This window comes from Muscardinus avellanarius (genome assembly GCF_963383645.1).
Source record: "Muscardinus avellanarius genome assembly, chromosome: 16".
Taxonomy (NCBI): Eukaryota; Metazoa; Chordata; class Mammalia; order Rodentia; family Gliridae; genus Muscardinus; species Muscardinus avellanarius.
This window is the reverse complement of record NC_137802.1, coordinates 4095612-4116616: the sequence shown is the minus strand read 5'-3', so window position 1 is coordinate 4116616 and position 21005 is coordinate 4095612. Positions and strand designations below refer to the sequence as shown.

Genomic DNA, 21005 nt, shown 5'->3' with positions numbered 1-21005 from the left:
TGGGGGTGGAACCCAGAGGCCTTCGACCTCCAGGCTGTGCTCCCAGACCCATTTTATATTTTATTTGGAAACAGGGTCTGAGTTGCAGAGGCTTCACTAAGAGGCTGAGGCTGGCCTCAAACTAGATCCTCCTGTCCCAGCCTCCCCCACGCTGGGATGACTGCCTGGGCCTTTGTTACTGTTTCTCTGTCCAGGCGGCGGCTGTTACTGTTGCGGCCACGCTGCTACTCTGTATCCGCAGGGAGCGCCGGGCTCTGGTCAACCCCGGGGGCGTCCCACTCTCCCGAGCAGCCTGTGCTCGGGAGGCTGAGACAGAAGGATCGCAGGTTCGAGGACAGACTTAGCAACTTAGCGAGGCCCTCGGCAACCCAGTGGGCCCCCGTTTCCAAATAAGAAATAAAATCAGGCTCAGGGTGTAGATTAAAGGTAGAGTGCCTCTGGATGCAAGCCCCAGTACCAAAAATAAAAAAATAAATAAAAACAGAAGAGTATGTGACATTGGAAGCATGTGCGCCCGGGACCCTGGTGGCTCAGCTCCAGGCCCTGAGGTCTCGGTCCTGCACCACCCGCCCGGCGAGGACGAGACTTTATTTATTTATTTGCGGTCTGGGGTGGAGCCCAGGGGCATTCTACTCTACCCCAGCCCTATTTTTTTGTTCTTTTTATTTGAAGCAAGGCCTCAGAGTTGCGGAGGGCCCCACTCCGGAGCCGAGGCTGGCCGCGGACCACCCCCGCCTGCTGGGCTGCCGAGCGGGCGCCACCCTGGGCTGGGGGGGGGCACCCAGGCAAAGGTCCAGGGAGACACCCGGGCGGGGGCCCCGGGGGCGGTGGGGCCAGGGTGGCCTCTCTGTGAACCTGCAGAGCCGAGGCCGGGGGCGCAGGGCCAAGCACAGCCCAGCAACCTGCCGACCCGCTTCAGAATGAAATAACAATGAAAACAATAATAGCAGGACCGAGGCGGCCTCCGGCAGCTCCTGCGCCCAGTCCAGTCAGGGAGGGAGGGGCGGGGGGCGGTCAGTCTACTGATGTATTTTTGCAGCACTGCGGACGGGACCCAGAGACACGCCACCTCCGAGCTACACCCTATTCTTTCTAAAATCGACATTGGGGCACTGAAGTCACGCATCGTAAGGTCAGCCCTGTTATCTTGAAACAGGGCCTCACTGACTCGCAAAGGGCCTCGCTTAAGCAGCCGCAGCTGGCCACAAACCCGGATCCTCGGCCTCGGCCTCCCGCGCGGGGATGACGAGCTGAGTGCGCGTGAGTGCGCGTGAGTGCGCGTGAGTGCGCCGCCGCCGCGCCGGCTAGGGATCGCGCTTCAGGGAGAGTGAGCTGGCCGGGCGGGGCGGCGCTTGCGACCCCCCCACCCCGCGCTCGGGAGGCGGAGACAGGAGGATCGCACGGGTTCGAAGCCAGCCTCAGCTACTTAGTGAGACCCCGTTTCCAAATAAAATATAAAAAAAGGTCTGGGAGTACAGCCCGGAGGTAGAAAGCCCCTGGGTTCCACCCCAGCACCACCAAAATAAAATTAAGTGAGCTAGCCATGGTGGTGAACGCCTGCAACCTCAGTACTTGGGAAACTGATAAAGGAGGGTCACAGGTTCAAGCCCAGCTTCAGGAACTTAGCGAGCCCCCGAGAGTCTATTAAAAAAAAAAAAAAAAAAAAAAAGGAAGAGGAGGAGGAGGAACCGGTCGCTGCCCCGCTGGTGGCGCGCGCTTGCAGTCCCGGTCCTTGGGAGGCTGAGAGGGGAGGCCTGCAGACTCCGGGCCAGCCTCAACTACTTGGTGAAGCCCTCGGCAACTTGGTGAGACCTCGTTTCAAAATAAAAGAATAAAGAACGGGGCTGTGCATAGGGTAGAACTGCCCCTGGGTTCGATCCCCAGCGCCGCTAGATAAAGTAGAACTAGGCTGTAGCTTACAAGTAAAACCCTGGCTTCAATCCCCAGCGCCCAAAGTAAATAACTGAGCTTCCAGCCCCCCCAGGCGGACCGCGCCCCGTCTCCTCATGGGCTAAAGCGGCCACGTGACCAAGGCGGCAGCCAATCCAATGGCCAGGAGGCGCAGCAGGCCCGGTGGGCCCCGGCTCTGGCTCTGGGGGGCGGCGCGGGGTGGGGGGCGCAGCATCCTCGGAGTCGGCTCGGCAACAAGGCTTTAATCCGCGCTATGGCGGCGCCCGCAGGCGCTGCAGCGCGTCGGCGTAGTGCAGGCCGGCGCCGCGCTCGTGCGCCCACACGTCCAGCGCCACCGCGCAGCTCTCCCGCACCACGCGCTCGGGGTCGGCGGCGTGCGCCCGCAGTGCGGGCAGGCAGGCGGGCCGCGCGATGGCGCCCAGCGCCTCGGCGCACTCGTGCCGCACCATGGCGCTCTCGGCCGGGCGCGCCAGCGCGGCGGCCAGCGCGGGCACCGCCGCCTCGTGCTGCAGCTGGCCCAGCACGTAGCCCACCTCGTGGCGGAGGAGCGCGCTGCCGCAGCGCAGGCCTGCGGGAGGGACGGAGGGAGGGAGGGGAGCGGGGTCAGGGCGAGGAGGGGGCGGCCGCGCCACCTCCCGCTACCCGCACCCGATCTACTTGTTACTTTTAAACAAAAAGTTGCTCAGGCTGGCCTCGCCCTGCCGTCCTCCTGTCCTGGCCTCCTGAATACCGGGACTGGAGCTTACCCGCCACAGGGGCTCCCGGGCTTTCTGAGGCCTCCGTCCCCGGGTGGCCTCCGTCCCCAGGTGGCCTCCGTCCCCGGGTGGCCTCCGTCCCCAGGTGGCCTCCGTCCCCAGGTGGCCTCCGTCCCCAGGTGGCCGGCCCTCGCTGTCCCTGGGGGCGCCGCGCCCTCCCACGGGGCCCCGGGGCCTCCTCACCCTCGGCGAGCGCCAGGGCCGCGTCCCTGCCGCCGGCGTTGCGCAGGGCGAACATGGCGCGGTAGCGGTCGAAGAGCGGCCGCGCCTCGTCCAGCAGCGCCTCCCGCAGCCGCCCCAGGTCCTGCTCGTCGGCCGGCGGGGCGGGGTCCACCGAGAGGTAGGGTCCAGCTGCCGGCTCCCCAGGGTGCTCCTGCAGCCACTCCAGCCGCCCCACGGCCAGCTGGCAGGTCTCCGCCACCTGCGGGAGGATGGCCGGAGCGCAGGGCTTGAGGGTGGGCCCGCACCCGCCCACCCCTGCCTTCAGGGCTCAGCGAGGGCGGGGGTGGGGGTGACAGGGCAGACATAGACTAGGGACAGGAGTCAGGCGGGGACGCCCCTAAGTGGAGACAGCGGGGAGACCCCTGAGCTCGGAGGGGAGCGCAGGCCAGGCCGGCGGGCTTAGGGCTCCAGGCTGCCGAGGCCGCCCAGTCCCAGGTCTGGTGGTGATGGCGGCGGTTCCGCAGATGGGCCCAGGGGCATTCTACTTGCGGGGGCTGTCCTTGGGGCCTCCCAGGTGCAGGTAGGGCCCCACGCCCTGCTAACTGGCCGCAGTTCTGACAAACGTGGCGGCCCCCTCCCTCCTGCCTGGAGCATCCCTGGATGCAGTTTCCCTGGCAACCGGGGGTCCGGTCTAGGGCTGGTCGAGGCCGGCTTACCTCCACCACGGGGTCGGTGGAATACTGCTTTAGGAGGTCCAGGACTTCCGGGTTCCCGATGGCCCCCAGGGCCTCCCCTGAGAAAGGCAGCGAGACCTCACGCTGATTGGGGGGTTAGCGCAGCCCCGCCCCTGGCAGAGCGGCAGGACCACGCGGCCCGCCCCCGGCCGAGGATGATTGGAGCAGCCGCTCACACAGGCTCCGCGCCGTCCAATCACATCCTCCTCCTCCCCAGCCCTGAGAGAGGCCGCAGTTTTGGGCCCGTGGGCCCACCCAGCCTGCGCGCCTCGGAGCTGGAGCTGTGAGAGCTGTCTAATTAATACTTGGGGACCGAGGGGAGCGCCAGGGAAGGCCTCCCTGGGGAGACACCTGGGGGGGGGGCAGGGCAGGGCGGCCGGGCAGACGACGAGGCCACACACGCCGGGCCCCGCGCGGGCGACCCGGCACTTGGAAGGGGCAGGGGGATCGCCGGTTCTGAGCAGCCTCGGCCACTTGGCAGGCCATGTCCAACTAAAAGCTAAAGGGAAGGGAGCCGGGCGTGGCGGGCACGCTGGACACCCTGGACACCGGGAGGCCGAGACCGGAGGGGCACGACCGACAGCCTCAGGGGCCTCCACAACTCAGTGAGGCCCTGTTTAACAAGTAACAAGCCGGGCGTGGTGGCGCACGCTTGTCAGCCCCGCGCTTGGGAGGCTGAGACAGGAGGACCGCACGGGTTCGAAGCCAGCCTCAGCTACTTGGTGAGGCTCTCAGCAACTTAGTGAGACCCTGTTTCCAAATAAAATATAAAATAGGTCTGGGAGTGTAGCCCGGAGGTAGAAAGCCTCTGGGTTCCAGTACCACCAAAAATAAAAATAAGATAAATAAATGAAAATAAAGAACAAAAAATAGGGTTGGAGGTGTAGCTCAGAGGTAGAATGCCCCTGGGATTCCGTCCTCAGTACCGCAAAAAAATAAAATAAAATAAAATAAAAGGCTGGAGCTGTCACGTGGAGGTCAAACACCCTGGGTTCAATCAATCCCTGATACCAAAGGGGGGAAAAAGGCCTGCCCTGGGGACACTGCAGACTGCACTCATCTTTTCAGATTTTCTCTCTTTAGGTATCGGGGATTGAACCTAGGGGGCGGTCTGCGTCTCAGTTGCACCCTCAGCCCTATTTGTTTTTTGTTTTAGAACCAGGTCTTGCCAGGTTGCAGAGGGCCTCCCTACAGGCTGAGGCTGGCCTCGAGCCCGCGGTCCTCCCGTCTCAGCCTCCCAAGTCCTGGGGACAGGCCGGCCCTAGTACTGAGGTTACAGGCCTGCACCGCCCGGGCTCAGGGGCAGCCGCGGCTGTGCCCTGTGCCCTGTGCCGTGACGGCGACGCAGGGCCAAGGGCGCGCAGGCCCGGGGCTCACCTGCCTCGTGGCGCACCATGGGCTCCTGGCTGGTGTCCTGCAGCACGCCGACCAGCACGGGGATGGCGCGGGCGTCCTGCATCTGGCCCAGGCAGTAGGCCAGCTCGTGTTTGAGCAGAGCGGAGTCGTCGCTGAAGGCCCGGCTGATCCAGGCGATGGCGCCGGGGCCGCCCAGCCCCCGCAGGGTGAAGAGCGCCCGGAAGCGGACCTGCAGGGGTTGCTTGGCGTCCACCAGCACCTGCCCGATGGCATCCAGCTCCTGCTCCGTCACCATGGCGCCCAGGTCCTCCGCAGCCTCGTCCTAGCTAAACCTGGGGGCTCAGGGGCCGAGAACCTACAACAGAGAAACGAGACCCCGGCTTAGAGCCGCAGAGGTCGGAGCCATTTGTTACACAGCTCAGGTAACTGATGGGGCATCCTTTCTGTATGCAAACTAGGCACATCTCCTCCAGGCTTAGGACCCTCCTACAGCCCCGCCTTGGGCCAGCTCCTTGCCAGCCCCCAAGGCCCTCCGTGGCGTGCCCTGACCCTCCCTGCCTCCCTCCTCCTCCTCCAGCCCTTCAAGCTCAATCCTGCCCCAGGGCCTTTGCACAGGCTGTGCCCGCCACCAGGAACACTTCCCCAAATGCCCCCCAGGTCCTGTCCCTGGGTCCCAAATATCCCCTCCACAGGAAGCCCCCGGCCGTTTACAAAGTCAACCTCTCACTTTAGTTTTCCTGCTCTGCTCCGTTTTTCTTCCAAACACATGCGAGCACTAGATACTATGGGCTTTTTGGTTCAGAACCTTATGGAAGGTCCTGGCCCTCACCAGAGCGGAGGCCGGACGGCAAGGGCTGCGGCCTGCCTGCCTCTGGTGCTGGGGATGGAACCCAGGGAGGCCGCACCTCCAACCCGCTTACTTGTTTTTATTTTTTAGTTCTGGGCACTACTACAGCCCTAGGCCTCTTTCCTTATTTTGTTTAGTTGTTGTCTTGTGGTAGTAGGGATTGAACCCCGGGGAGCTCATCTCCAAGCTACACCCCCAGCCCTGTTTTTATTCTCTATTTTAAAACAGGGTCTCACTGTGTTGCCGAGGGCCTAAGGAGCGGAGGCTGTCCACCAACCCCGATCCTGTCTCAGCCTCCCAAGCACCGGCATGGCAGGTGAGCACCACCACTCCCGGCTCCTCCCTGTTTTATAGGCAACACAGGCCTGGGTGCTTGGGCGGGGCTTGGGCCTCAGGAAGTCGCTTCAGAGTCAGGCTCTAAACCACAACCGCTCTGTGGCAGGGACAAACTGAGATGAAAGGGCTCCGCCAGCAGGCGCGGCTGGGCGCATGCCACTCGGCGACTGGGGCCGCGCGGGAGGGTCACAGGCGCCAAGCCAGCCTGGGCACGGTGGTGAGACGCCATCTCAAAATACAATGTAAAGAGCCGGCCAGGGGGTGCGCACCCACGACCCCAGGACTCGGAGGACGAGACAGGAGGGTAGGTTGGAAGCTAGCCTCGGCATCTTAGCAAGACCCTCTTTCAAAATTAAAAAGAGCCGGGCGCGGAGGCGCACGCTTGGCATCCCCGCGCTTGGGAGGCGGAGACAGGAGGACGGCGCAGGTTCGAAGCCAGCCTCGGCTACTGAGTGAGGCTCTCAGCAACTCACTGAGACCCTGTTTCCAAATAAAATAGAAGCCGGGCGTGGTGGCGCACGCTTGTAATCCCAGCGGACAGCCTCAGCTACTCAGTGAGACCCGGTTTCAAAATAAAGAATATAAAATAAGGCAGGAGGTGTGGCTCGGAGATCGAACGCCCCTGGGTTCCAGACCCATACCCGCAAAATAAATAAATAAATACATAAAATAGAAAATAGGTGGGGGAGTACAGTCTGGAGGTAGAAAAGCCCCCGGGTTCCATCCTCAGTACCACACACACACACAAAAAAAAATCTAAATAAATAAATAAAATCGGGGTCTGAGCCGGGCGTGATGGCGCAGTTTGTAATCCCAGTACTTGGGAGGCTCAGGCAGGAGGATCGCAGATTCGAGGGCAGCCTGGGCAAATAGTGGGGCTCTCACCTACCTAGAGAGGCTCTGTTCCAAAATAAAAATAAAAAATAGGGCCGGGGGTGTAGCTCGGGGCGGTAGAATGCCCCCGGGCTCCACCCCAGTACCGCAAAAATAAAAATAAAAAACCTCCGCTAACCAGACTCGCCGCCCCAAAAGGGCTGTCCCGGAGACGACGTCCTCCAGGGCCCCCAGGATCCCCTTAGCGTCGACCCCGAATCAGGGAGACTCTCCCGAACATCAAACGGCCCAGAATCCCTCGAGGTGGCCCCAGCCCCGCGCACCCCAAATTCAGGGCACCGTGAGTTCCACAAGGGGTCCCCATAATAGACGGGGCACCCTAAAGCCCGGCACGACCCCCGCCCGCCCCGCGGTGCCCACCCCGAGCCCGGCCTCACCGAGCTCCGGCCCAGCACCGGCCGGCGTCCCCGGAGCCGCCATCTTGGCGCCTCCCACGTGACCCGCTGGGCGGTACCAACGCCCCGGCGGGGGGGACGCGCCAACGTCCGCCGCGGCTGGGGGAGACCCCGACGCCCCAAGAAAGTCCAGTGACATCAGTAAAGATGAGAAAGATTCAGCAAACCCGAGAGCTTTGCTCAAGCAAGGAGAAGGGCAGCGTTTATGTCCCCCAAGGAAAGAGTCCTCCCGGCCTCCCCACCCGGCAGGAGGAGCGGGAATGGTTTGCGCCGATTCTGCGCAGAGCGAGCGAGGGCGACCGGCGAGGGACTGCGCATGCGCAGAGCCTCCTGAGGGCGTGGCCGGGCCTGGGGGCGTGGCCACCGCACCCAAGCTGAAGGAAGGCGGAAAGGAAGGGTCGCAAAACGGAAATGAGCCGGTGGCTCCTACGTTTCTTCGTTTAGGAATGAGTGGGCGCTGGAGAGCCGGCCGCCCGCCGCCTCGGCCCCGGGAGGCTCACAGTCACGGTGTGCGAGGGAGACGAGGAAATCAGAGGGAGGCTTTTGAAAAGGAGGGCTTGCACACACCCGTAATCCCGGCGCTGGAGGGCGCTGGGAGGACCGCAGGGTCCGGGCAGCCGCAGCTACTCAGCGAGGCTCTGTTTCCAAATAGAAAAGGCAGTCGGGCTGAGCTTGGAGGAAGGAAAGGTTTGGGTTCCATCAGCAGTCCCCCAAAAGGAGTGAGCAGGCATGATGGCTTGAGGGTGTGCTGGGCGAGCCCTCTCCCGGCGACATCTCCAGCCCTTTGTATTTTCATTTTTATTATGTTTTTTGGTGCTGAGGACGGAACCCAGGGGTATTCTACCTCCGAGCTACGCACAACCCAGCCCCATTCGATTTTGATTTTGAAACAGGGTCTTGATAGGTTGATGAGCGTCTCACTGCTTGCTGAGGCTGCCCTCGAACCTTCGGTCCTCCTGGCTCAGCCTCCCAAATGCTGGGATTACAACCACGCCTGGCTTCCTTTTTATTTTTCAATTAAATTTTTTTTTTTTTTTAAGCCGGGCCTTCAAAGAAGGTGGCACACGCTCGTCATCCCAGTACTGGGGAGGCTGAGGAAGGAGGACTGTAAGTCTGAGGCAAGCCTCATCAACTTAGCGACAGCCTGTCTCAAAATCAGAAATAAACTGGGCGTGATGGCGCGCCTTTGTAATCCAGGCATTCGGGAGATCGCGGTTCGCGGACAGCCTCAGCTACTTAGTGAGGCCCTCGGCAACTCAGCAAGACCCTGTTTCAAATAAAGAATAAAAAATAGGGCTGGGGGTGTAGCTCGGAGGTCGAATGCCCCTGGGTTCCATCTCCAGACCACAATAAATAAATAAATAAATAAATAAATAAATAAAAATAGGGCTTGAGGCATAGCTCAGAAGTAGAATGCCCCTGGGTTCAAACTCCAGTGCCAAAAATAAATAAATAAATAAATAAATAAAGCCAGGCATGGCTACACTTGTCTTTTGAGACAAGAATCATTCATTCCTTGCACAAGTGTTTATTCAACACCTAATGTAGCCGGGCGTGGTGGCGCACGCTTGTAATCCCAGCATTCGGGAGGCTGAGACCCGGAGGATCGCAGTTCGCCGACAGCCTCGGCTACTTAGTGAGGCCCTCTGCAACTCAGTGAGACCCGGTTTCAAAATAAAGAATAAAAAATAGGGCAGGGGGTGTAGCCCGGAGGTCAAATGCCCCTGGGTTCCATCCCCAGACCCGCAAAAAAAACCAAAAAAAAACACCTAATGTGTACTGGGCATAGTCCTCGGCACAAAACGCAACTTGCCGCAGCCCCTGTCCTGGAGGTGTGTGTGTGTGTGTGTGTGTGTGTGTGTGTGTGTGTGTGTGTGTGTGTCTGTCTGTCTGTCTGTCATTGTCTCCCCAGGCACTGGGATGTCGGGCCTGCGGCAGCGCTGACACACCTTTCCAGCTCAGGCTGATGTTTACAAAAAGCTTCGGGAAGGCCCAGGGCGGCGCAGACTCTGCGAGGCCCCTGGGCAGGGTGCCAGGTGTGCTGGGCCCCCAGGATGCCGGGAGGAGACAGGCCCAGGGGTGCAGGAAACAGATACCGGGAGCCACGCCCCAAAGCAAGGCGCTGGAAGCCTGCGTTCCCAGCCTGCAGGCCTGTGAGGCCCTGATGGCAGAAGGGAGGTCGGGGTGAGAGCCCAGCACCTGCGCCCGCGCCCCACTCCTCTGCCCACAAAGGTGCCCAGGGCCGCCCTCGCTGCAAAGGCCCTGGGAGAAGAGCCCTCCCGGGTCTTCCCGCTCCGGCGGTGGTCGGGAGCCCTGCAGGTCCCCTGGCTTGTGAAAACAACACTCCAATCTCCGTCTTTCAAAACATGCCAGTTCAGCCGGGCGTGGTGGCGCACGCTTGTCATCCCCGCGCTCGGGAGGCTGAGACAGGAGGATCGCGCGGGTTCGAAGCCAGCCTCAGCTACGTAGTGAGGCTCTCGGCAACTCAGTGAGACCCTGTTTCCAAATAAAGTATGAAATAGGGCTGGGGGTGTAGCTTGGAGATAGAATGCCCCAGGGTTCCATCCTCAGTACCGCAAAATAAGTAAATAGAAAGAATAAAAAATAGGGCAGGGGATGTAGCTCAGAGGTAGAATGCCCCTGGGTTCCATCCCCAGACCCACAAAATAATTAATAATAATAATAATAATAATAATAATAATAATAATAAAGCCGGGCGTGGTGGCGCACGCTTGAAATCCCCGCGCTTGGGAGGCTGAGACAGGAGGATCGCGCAAGTTTGAAGCCAGCCTCGGCTACTTACTGAGGCTCTCAGCAACTTAGTGAGACCCTGTTTCCTATAAAATGGGTCTGGGAGTACAGCCCGGAAGTAGAAAGCCTCTGGGTTTCACCCCCAGTACCACCAAAAAAAAAAAAAAAAATAATAATAATAATAATAATAAAATAATAATAAATATAAAATAATAAAATAGGGCTGGGGGTGTAGAGTGCCCCTAAGTTCCGTCCTCAGTACCCACTACACACACACACACACACACACACACACACACACACACACACACACAGGGCTGGGGCATAGCTTGGAGATAGAATACCCTGGACTCCAGTGTCCAGTACCAAAACAAAACCCAGTACACCGGGCGCGCCTAAGGTCACCTGCTCAGGGCGCCGAGGCCCACCGACCCCATCTCCCAGGGACCCGAGCCCAGCCTGGCCGAGGCCGGACCTGCCCAGGGTCCTGAAAGGCCCCTCGGCCTGGCTGGGCCGTGCGATGCGCACGGGCTCCGGCAGGGGGCGCGACAGCCCCCGGCGCCCGGGCTGCAACCAGGGTCCCGGCCCTCCGAGCTCTTGGGAGTGGGGAGCAGGGCCGCTGGCGTCTCCGCGGCCACCCCAAAAACAACAGCAATCAGCCGCAGGAAGAGGAACCCGGCGGCGGGTGAAACAGGTACCTGAGACGGGCCACGATGGGACTGGCCAGGGGGTCTGGGGCCTGGGGGTCGGGGAGCCCCTGGTCCAGGGGTGCCTTCCCAAGCTGAGGAGGGGCTGCCAAGCACGTGCCAGGCTGGGGAGGGGGTCCTGAGTGCTCTCGGATCAGGGACACTTTCTGAGCCGTTTTTATTTATTTTTATTTATTTATTTATTTATTTTGTTATTACTGGGGATTGAACCCAGGGGCGTTCTACCTCCTACCCTATTTTATTTATTTATTTATTTATTTTATTTATTTATTTTTTTGGTGGTACTGGGGTTCCTGGAAGCCCTTCTACCTCCGGGATACACTCCCACGGGCTACACTCCCAGACCTATTTTTTAACATTTTTATGTGGAAACAGGGTCTCTTAAACCAGTGAGGCTGGCTTCGAACCTGCGCGATCCTCCTGTCTCCGCCTCCCAAGCGCGGGGATTACAAGGGTGAGCCACCACGCCCGGCTTTTTTTTTTTATTTATTTAATTTTTGGTACTAGGGATTGAATCCAGGGGCATTCTAACTCTGAGCTGCACCCCCAGCCCTATTTCTTTTACTTTTTTTTTTTTTTAAACAGGGTCTCACTGGGTTGCTGAGGCTGGCCTCCACTCCGCATCCTCCTTTCTCAGACTCCCCAGTGGCTGGGACGACAGGCAAGCACCGCCCTGCGTGGACGTGTGTGTTTACTGCTCTGGCAGATCCCGAGGATTCCTGCTGTGTCATATGGCGGTTCTATGTTTAACTTTTTGAGAAGCTGCCAGGCTGGGCACACGGGCAGCCCGGTTTTACAATCTCACCAGCCGTGTAGGCAGGCTCCCGTTTCCCCATCACTGGCCTTGCCAGTGCTCACTCGTTTTCTTTTTACGTTTATTCTGATTTATCTTGTTTTGAATCTTAGCCATCCTAGCGGGCACGCACCGGAATCTCAGTGTGGTTTCGCTTTGCGATTTCCCAGTGTCTAGCGATGGTGTGTATCCTCACCGACCGGCTGGTTACCGGCCATCTGTGAGTCGTCTCTGGAGAAGTATCTGAAATACCTGTTTAGATCCTTTGTTCCTCCCCCTCCCTTGCCACACAAACTATTTGTTTATTCATTTATTTATTTATTTGGTGGTGCCAAGGATGGACTCCTGGCTCTTTGTATGTGTGTGTGTGGGTCTGGGGATGGAACCCAGAGACATTCTACCTCGGAGCTACACCCCCAGCCCCAATTTTTATTCTTTATTCGGAAACCGGGTCTCACCGAGTTGCAAAGGGCTGTAGCTGAGGTTGGCTGCGAACCAGGATCCTTGGCCTCAGCCTCCCAAATGCTGGGATGACAAGCGTGCGCCGCCACGCCCGGTTCTGGTTCTGTTTAGTCTTTATTTTGAGCCAGGGTCTCATTAAGCTGCGGAGGGCCTAAGTAGCAGAGGCTGGCCGTGCACCTGCGATCCAAGTGCGTGCCACCACGCCCGGCTATAGATATACGTATATATATATATATTTTTTTTTTTGAAACAAGGTTTCACTAAGTTGCTGAGGCCGGCCTTCAGCCTGAGCTCCTCCTGCCGCAGCCTACCAAGGACTGGGACCACGCCTAGCCAATCTGTGCCTTTCTAAAACCAGGGGCCGAGTCTTTATAGATTTATTTTTGCTTTCTATCTATCTGGACTGTCCCCTGCTGTACCTTTAGGGGTTGGAGGCCTCCCCAGAAGAGGGACAATAAACTGTGGTTTAAACAGTAGGGTTTGCCGGTGCTGGGGCATTCGTGTTCAGTCCGTGCTGCGACGGCACCTGGCTCCGGCGGACCCCGCCTCGCGCCCACCCTTGGGGGCCCAATTCCGCGCCTGCCCCCCGAGAGGGGCCGCGCGCGCCCCCGGGCCGGCGAGCCCGGCCTTCCCGCTCCTCGCCCGCAGGCTCGGCCCGCCGCGGGGCTCCCTCCGGCCGCGGTTGCCCTTGGCAACGCGTGGCGCCTCGCTTCCTGTATTGATTCGAATCCCGAGAGACGTCACGTCCTCCCGAGATGCCCCGCGCGCGCGCCGGCGCAGCCGCGCCGAGTGGGCGTGGCGGGGGCGTGGCGGGGGCGTGGCCGGCCCGGCGCGCCGGCGTGGGGCGCGGGGGCGTGGCCGCGGGCGGGGGCGCGCGCGGCGCTGCGGGCGCGCGCGGCCAGGGAGGGAGCCGGGAGGCCGCGGAGCTGCGAGCGCCGCCATATTAGGCACCGCGGAGCCCGGGGAGCCGTGCGCGGCGGCCGCGGCGGGCCTGGCCGAGCCTCGGGGGCCCGAGGCGGGCGCGGCGCGGCGCCGGGAGAGGCGGGGCGAGCGGCGGCCGGCGGGCGACGGGAGCGAGCCAGGTGAGCGGCCGGCGGGGGTCCCGCCCCCCGGGCCGGCGGGCCGCGACCCGCGGACCGAGCCACGGCCGGAGCCGCGGCTGCCCGAGGCCCGGGCGCCTCCGCGTCCCCGGCGCCCCCGGCCCGGCCCCTGCAGGCCCGGCCGCGCTCGCCGGCCCGCGCCCACCCTGCCCTTTACAATGTCAGCACCCCGGGGCCCGGCTCCCATCGCGCCCCCCGAGCCGCGCCGGTGACCTGTCAAGCCCTGGTCTTGCAGATTCGGCCTCTGCCAACCCAGATCGCCCCCAGCTCCAAACTGACCCCCAGAGCTGAGCCTCCTGGGGCTGCCTCTGCCCAATGAGATGCAGCCCGAGCCCTGGGGACCCCTGGGTGCCGGGACCTCGGTCGCCCCGTCGCCCGCGCGTGTTGGGTGCACCTGGCTTCCCACAGGGACCCGGAAGCGCCCTTCCCACCGGCGTGGAGGTATAGGAGGCCTGGCCCCACCCAGCCCGCCCATTTCTGCTGCCCACCCTCCCCACGGGGCAGCCAACATCAGCCACCCTCCCAGCGTCCGGTTCTGTCCTTTCAGCCCGGACCCCGCCAACACCGGAGACATCTAGTCTGTGCCCCAACACCCCCCGGCCCATCTGAACTCGGCTTTGTGTTTACCTCCAAACACAAGCCTGGCACCTCGGCTCGGCATGTCCCTGTGCCCGTACTCAGGTCCGGCTGCCCCCGCTGACACCCTGGACTTCCCTGCTTGGCGACCCGTTCCCCTGTTCCCAGGCCCAAGACCCTGCCGGGCGCAGAGGTTCAGCCTAGACCCTGTTGGGTTTTCCCACCGGAACGCAGCGCCTGGTTCTGGGCACCTCTCTGCCTGGGACACAGAGCAGCACCACCGACCCCAGTGCGCCCAGCGGTGACCTATTAGTCTCTGGCTGGTGAGGCCGCGCCCCCCACCCCCAAATCTCCGCATGCTTTGGATGAGAGCGGTTTGCCTAGTGAAAAGTCAGTGTGCGGGATACACAAGGCCACCTCGTGGGTCAGGACAGGAGGCCGGGGCTTTGAGGAACAGGGGTCACGGCCTGGTCTCTTGTGAGTGGGGCTGGGCACCCCCCGTGGAGGCTGAGGCTGGATGTCCCCCAGGGCCGACCTGGGGGGGTGTGCCATACTCCTGAGGTCAGCATCCAGGCCGGCTTTCTCCTGGGCATAGTGGCCTGTGTCTGAGTTGGCAGTGCCAGTCAGTGTGAGCAGAGGCCCCGGACGCCGTGTGGGCAGCGTTGGGCCACCGGGGTCTTGTGAGGACTTGGAACTCTCCTTCCAAAGACCAGGCCCAGTCCTCCGACGCCTGCGGGAGGGATGATGGCTCTGCCGGGGTCGGGGTATCTCAGCAGTGTTGCGCTGACCGACCCATTGCGTCTGTGACTGTTGCCCACGGGAAACCTGCAGCTCCGTGCTCCGGCCGGGAGCGGCGGTCATTTGGGGGTAGGGACAGGAGTGCCTAGAACCAGACAGGAACCCTCGGTAGGTCTTCTCGGGTGCGTCTGCGTGGACGTTCAGACCCCATCTCCTGTTTCAGTGGGAAATCTGTGCTGTTACTAGTTACTGGCGTTTCTAGCAGGCTGAGTTTTTTGTATGTGGGGGTCTTCCAGGTTTGGGGAAGTCTAATGGGTTGGCGAGGGGACCTTTATCTGGGTCACATTTTTTTGTGCGTGTGGTACTGGGGATGGAACCCAGGGGCCTTCTACAAGCTCCAGGCTACACCCTCAGACCTATTTTGTAGTTTATTTGGAAACAGGGTTTTACTAAGTTGCTCACTTAGCGGCAGAGGCTGGCTTTGAACCTGCGATCCTCCTGTCTCAGCCTCCCAAGGGCTGGGATGACAAGTGCGTCACCATGCCTTCGCTAGGTCAACTACTATTGGGGATGGACTCAGGAACACTTTACCTCTGACCTACACCTTTAGCCGCTTTGATGTATGTATGTATTTATATGCTTATTTGTGGTACTGGTGATTGGGGGGGGGGCATTCTACCTCCTAACTACGCCCACAGCCCTGTAGGGTTTTTTTGTTTTGAAACAGGGTCTTGCTAACTTGTTGGGATTTATTTTTTTATTTTGAAAGAGTCTTGCTAAATTACTAAGGCTGCCCTGGAAGCTGCCGTCCTCCTGTCTCAGCCCCCCAAGGCCCTGGGGTTACAAGTGTGTGCCCCCACCCCGGCGCTCTCGGGGTCACCCGCAGGGATGGGGTCAGAGTCCCTCTGCTTGGAGAGCCGGTGCTGGGGTCCTGGCTAAGGGGTCTGGCCTTTTAGGAACTGACCACATCACAGCGGCTGGGATGCCTTCCTCTCCCCTAGCCGGGCCAGTTCTGCCTCCAGGGGACACATGGTGCTGTGGGGGGGTGGTGGCTGTCACAGTTGGGGAGCTCCTGGCCTGGAGAGGGCGGAGGCTGAGGATGGGGCTCGGCACCCATCCCACCCCGAGGAGCTGCCAGGCTCCCGTGTCTGAGAGCCGAGGAGAGGCCCACGCTAGAGTCCAGACTGCGAGCCGCGTGCGGAGGCCGGCCCTGTCCACTCGTGTCCACTGGCTCCGCCCGGGCACGGCTCAGTGTCCCCACGTGGCTGGGACTCCCCAGTGCCGACTGAGGAGGTGGGGGAGCGCGGGTGTGGGGAGGCAGCGCCAGGGTCCCGCTTCTGCCCCCAGCAGCTCTTCTTGGTGGGTGGCTCAGCGCCTCCTACCCATCAGCTCCGCCCGTGGCCGCCCACATGCCGCCCTGGGTGGAGGAGACCTGGACGCCTGTCGGGCACGAGCCCGGGTGAGGGCCGGGAGGGGCCGCCACAGCCACAGACGCGGTTCCCGTGACCCAGCCCGGCTTCCTCGGGCCATTCAGGCATTCCGCTCAAACACTGGCTCCCCAGCCCCCCAAAATCAATTTTATTTTATTTTATTTATTTATTTATTTTTTTTGTGGGTTTGGGGATGGAACCCAGGGGCATTTGACCTCTGAGCTACATCCCCCGCCCTACTTTTTATTCTTTATTTTGAAACCGGGTCTCACTGAGTTGCAGAGGGCCTCACTAAGTAGCTGAGGCTGTCCGCGAACCGCGATCCTCCAGGTCTCAGCCTCCCGAGTGCTGGGATTACAAGCGTGCGCCACCACGCACAGCTTCCAAAATCAATTTTAGAGGTGAGCCCACCGTCTCCTGGTTTCCTGCTCAGCCTGGCGCGCCTCAGGCTCCTCCCCTGTGCCGCCTTTTTAAGTCGTGGTTTAGTTTTTATATTTTTGAGGGTAGCAGCTTTAAGCAGCTGCAGTTCTCAGGTTGGGGGCTGAGATGGGAAGAATGCGGGCTCAAGGCCAGCCCCAGCCACATAGTGAGGCCTCCGCAGCGTGACAAGACCCGGCTTCAAACTAAAAGTGGAGCCGGGCGTGGTGGGCACGCTTGTCATCCCTGCGCTTGGGAGGCGGAGACAGGAGGATGCGCAGGCTCGAGGCCAGCCGCGCTGGCTTAAGGGACGCTGTTTCCAAATAAAAATAGAAAATAGGTCTGGCAGTGTAGCCCAGAGGTAGAAAGCCTCTGGGTTCCATCCTCAGTACCACCAAAAATAAGTAAATAAAAATAAAAAGAGGACTAGGGATATAGAGATAGAGCAGCCCTGGCTCCAGGGCCCCGTTTTACCCCTTAAAGAAAAGGGGGGGCTGTACAGTTGGAGCCGGGTGTGGGGGCGCACGCTTGTGATCACAGCACTCGGGAGGCCGAGACAGAAGGGTCTCGGTGTACGGACTGTCTCAGCTACTTAGGCCCTCTGCAACTGAATGAGACCCTGTTTCAAAGTAAAGAATCAAAAATAGGGCTGGGGGTGCAGCTCAGAGGTAGAATGTCCCAGGGTCTGCCTCCAAGCTCCACCCCCAGTAGCTGAGGCTGACTGATCCTCCCGTCCCAGCCTCCCAAGTGCTGGCTTTCAGGCCCGGCCGCCCCTCTGTTTCCTCTTGCGGTGCTGGGGTGGGCCTGGGGCCGCACGTGGGCCCAGCGTGGACCACCAAGCGATCCCCACGTGCGCCTTCTGCGCTGGTCCTCTCTGCTGAGCGTGACCCCCTAGCAAGTTGGGCCTGGGGACCCCAGCGCGAGGGCAGGGAGGCGCTGGTCTCTGGCCCTGGTCAGTATCCTCTCCACCAGGGTGTCTGTCCCCTGGGGGCCGTGGCGAGGGCTGGCGTGTGGCTGTCACGACCGGGGAGCCCTGGTACAGAGCCGGGGAGGCCAGGCCAGCTCCTCGCCCTGCAGTGCGGAGAGAGCCCTGCTCAGAGCGCCGGGTGGGGGGCCTGTCACCACGCCCCAGGGCTGGGGAGGGCGGGGGTAGACATGTTGCTGGCGGGAAGGCCAGAGGGTGCGCCCCTCTGGCTCCCTGGGGCCCCGCGGCCTCCAGTGTCTGACCTCCTGGGGTGGGAGGCTGCAGTCCTTGGGGGTCTCGGTCCGAGCCTTGGCTGTGGGTGGCTGGGCTCCAGTCCTGCGACCCCTCCCCACATTTCCAGTGAACAGCTGCTGGGCCGTTGTCCCTGACCCGGAGCCTTCCGTCCTCGGGCTGGTCTTGCAGGGCAGTGCGGGAGGAGGCGGGCGTGGCGGCCTGTGGCCTCCCCGGCCGCCCATGGGTGGCCCAAGCGGGGCATCTACGTGGGGCTGTGAGAGCCGTGGCCTCTCCTCCCAGCCTCCTCCCTCAGCTGCTGCTCTGGGACACGCCTGGTGCCTGTCCATAGCCACGGGAGAGGAAGAGACGAGGTTCCCAGAGGCGGCTGCCCCCAAGGCGGCTCGAGCATCAGGGCCGTGACTCCCTGAGGGAGGGTGTGGCCCCAGCGGGTGCGAGGCGGTCTGGGGTCTCCAGCCCGCAGCCTAGGAGACGTGGCGGTCTGCGTGTGGAGGGGCCGGCAGACAGAGGGACGGGGCTGCTGGCAGGCAGAGCCGCGGCGGGCCCTGGGGCGCAGCGGCAGTGTGTCTTACAGGACCCCAGTCCTGGGCGCGGGCGTTGGGCGACTCCCCTTCCTTTGGTAGGACCGTGGCGGGCTGATGGGGAGCGCTGGGCGCCCGCTGCCCGCAGACACTGGGTGCTTCGCCGCAGCGGCTGGCGGGACGCGGGCTGCAGAGGCCCCAGCGTGGCTCTGGGCCCTGACGACTCCCTGACCAGCCACTGCTGACCCCGGGCTGAGGCTGCTGACCTCGACCCTGTCCCCAGCCAGGACCCGGCCAGCGGTGCTGCCCCCGGACGGTTAGGCTCAGGAGGCGCGGGGTGCGGCTGGGCCTCGCCTGCCCGTGTTGCCTGGGCAGCCGGTGCCACTGCAGGATTGAGACCCCCCCTCCGTGGCTCTGCCCCAGGGACATCCCCAACGGGGGGCTCCCGGCCTGGAGCGGGTGGCCTGGGACCCCCCCACACCCCGCACAGCGCACCAGGGGCCTGGTCCCGCGGGGCGGCCCCTGAGCCCGGGCCCTCCTGGGGCGCATCGCCCGCTCTTCCCCCAGGAGAGCCGGAAAATAGCAAAACACCAGGGACCAGACTTTCAAGATAAGCAGGACCTGGAGGGAGCTGGAGTTCGGCTGAGGGCCTCCGGGGCAGGGCTCCGGGAGCTCTGCGGGCGCTGGGCCCGCGCACCTGCTGTGCGTGGAGAGGGCTCTGCATCGTGGTGGCCTGGCAGGAAGGCGGGCCGCCCCAGGCCTGCTTCTTGGTGGGCGGGGGGCTCCTGTGTGCAGCATGGCCACCTCATGGGGGCTGAGCAGCACCTGGCCCCATCCCTGGGCTGGGGGCCCTCTGGGATGTGGCCCGGCACGCTCTGGGCAGAGCGGCCAGGGTGGGCACCCTGGGGTCCCGTGGATGGGGCCGAGGAGGACGGCAGCGGAGCCCTCGCCCTCCGGAGGCCAGGCGTGGTGTGCACAGGAGAGGGCCGCTGGGCAGCCAGAGGCCGGCGGAGCCCGCGGCTGCAGGCCTGGGGGAGACGGGCAGGGTCCTCCGGTCTTCACTTCAGGCCCTCGGGTGAGGAGGGGCGCAGGTGGGCACCCCGGGTGGCCCTGGCACCGCCAGACCTGGGCTGGGCCGCCCTCCGCCGGCCTCCCTCCCTCCCACGACGTCCAGCCGCCCCGTGACAGTGGCCGCGCCCCGGAATCACGCCCGGCGCTGCCGTGGTTAGGGTCTTAAACAGCTGGAGCTGAGACCGGAGGATCGCGGGCCCTCAGCCAGCCTGTTACTTAGTGAGCCCCCTCCCCCGCAACTTTGGGAGACCCTGTTTCAACATAATAACCTTTTAAAAACAGGGTTGGCGCGGGCGTGGTGGCGCATTCTTGTAATCTCAGCATTTAGGAGGCTGAGTCGGGCGGGTCATGGTTCGCGGCCAGCCTCATGCTAAAGCCCTTGCAACTCAGTGAGACCCTGTTTCAAAATAAAGAATATAAAATGGGCTGGGGGTGCAGCTCAGAGGTCGAACGCCCCTGGGTGCCATCCCCAGTACCGCAAAAGGAAAAAAAGAACCGCTCCCTCCCAGCAGAGCCCCCTCGGCCCTCACTGGCTGCTTCTCCCACCCGGTACTGAACGCACGGCGCAGGCCCCGCCGGCCTTCCTCGGCCCCTGGACCGCAGTGTCCGGCGGCCTGGCCACCGCTCAGGGGGCCAGCGGCAGCGACATCCCTGCTCACGGGCCTAACGCTCCTGCGGACAGGCCTCAGCAGCAGAAGCAAGTCGGGCTGTGCGTTTTTGCGTCCTGAAAGCAGTTCCTGGCTCTGTGGCGTTTGGGGCCGAGATGGAGCCGGGCCCTCGCTCGCACTGGGCCTGTGCTGGCCCGGCCCGCACGCCCGCCCTCGCCTTTCTGGGCTTCCAGGTGCCGAGACTCGAGTTTAGGGGCCTCTGCCTCTGAGCTGCACTCCCTGCCCTGTTCACTTTGAAGCAGGGCCTCACTAAGTTGCTGAGGCTGGCCTCCAACCTGCCATCCTCCTGTTTCAGTCTCCCACATACTGGGATTATAGGTGTCTGTCACCGTGCCCGGCTCCATTTTTTTTTTTTTTGGTACATTTTAATTATACATCACACTGAGAGCTATTTATTTATTTTGGTAGTACTAGGGACTTTCTACCTCCAGGCTACACCCTAGCCCTATTTTATTTACTTATTTATTTATTTATTTATTTATTTGGTGGTACTGGGGGTGGAACCCAGAGGCTTTTCTACCTCCAGGCTACACTCCCAGACCTATTTTATACTTTATTTTGAAACGGGGTCTCACTAAGTTGCTGAGAGCCTCACTAAGTAGCTGAGGCTGGCTTCGAACCCGCGCGATCCTCCTGTCTCCGCCTCCCAAGCGCGGGGATTACAAGTGTGCGCCACCACGCCCGGCTCTATTTTATAATTTATTTGGAAACAGGATCTCACTAAGTTGCTGAGGCTGGCCTCCAACCTGCGATCCTCCTGTCTCAGCCTCCCAAGTACTGGGATGTCGGGTGTGCAGGAGTCCTCACCTGGTTGCATGGCTCTAGCCGGCTGCATGCTCTGGGCAGGGCCCGGGTGGGGTGGACGTGGATGGCGGTAGGGGCCCAGCCCAGGGCGGGTGGCCTCCAGCAGGGCCCTGGGTGTGCAGGGCCGCACAGGGACACCTCGGACTCTGTGTGCGCTGGTGTCTGCGGTTCACACCCTCCCTGGCTCCACAGGGGTGAGGGTGGGAAGGAGCCCTCCGCCCTGGGGGCCTCAACAATAGGGTGCGGGGTGTAGCTCAGAGGTAGAAGGCCCCTGCGCTCCAGGTTCCATCCCAGTCTGTCTGTCTGTCTGTCTGTCTGTCTGTCTCTCTCTCTCTCTCTCTCTCTCTCTCACACACACACA

The 21005-nt window shown here is 61.9% G+C and overlaps 1 protein-coding gene across 1 annotated transcript; it reads right to left on the bottom strand.

Moving 5' to 3' along the window:
• Window positions 1-2162: 2162 nt before the first annotated feature.
• On the bottom strand, window positions 2163-5213 carry DOHH (deoxyhypusine hydroxylase; the record flags this gene model as incomplete). Its single annotated transcript, XM_080713173.1, has 4 exons — window positions 2163-2479; window positions 2850-3087; window positions 3545-3621; window positions 4940-5213. The coding sequence occupies 4 exons, from the start codon at window positions 5211-5213 to the stop codon at window positions 2163-2165; spliced, it is 906 nt and encodes a 301-aa protein (XP_080569299.1).
• Between the last annotated feature and the right edge of the window lie 15792 nt (window positions 5214-21005).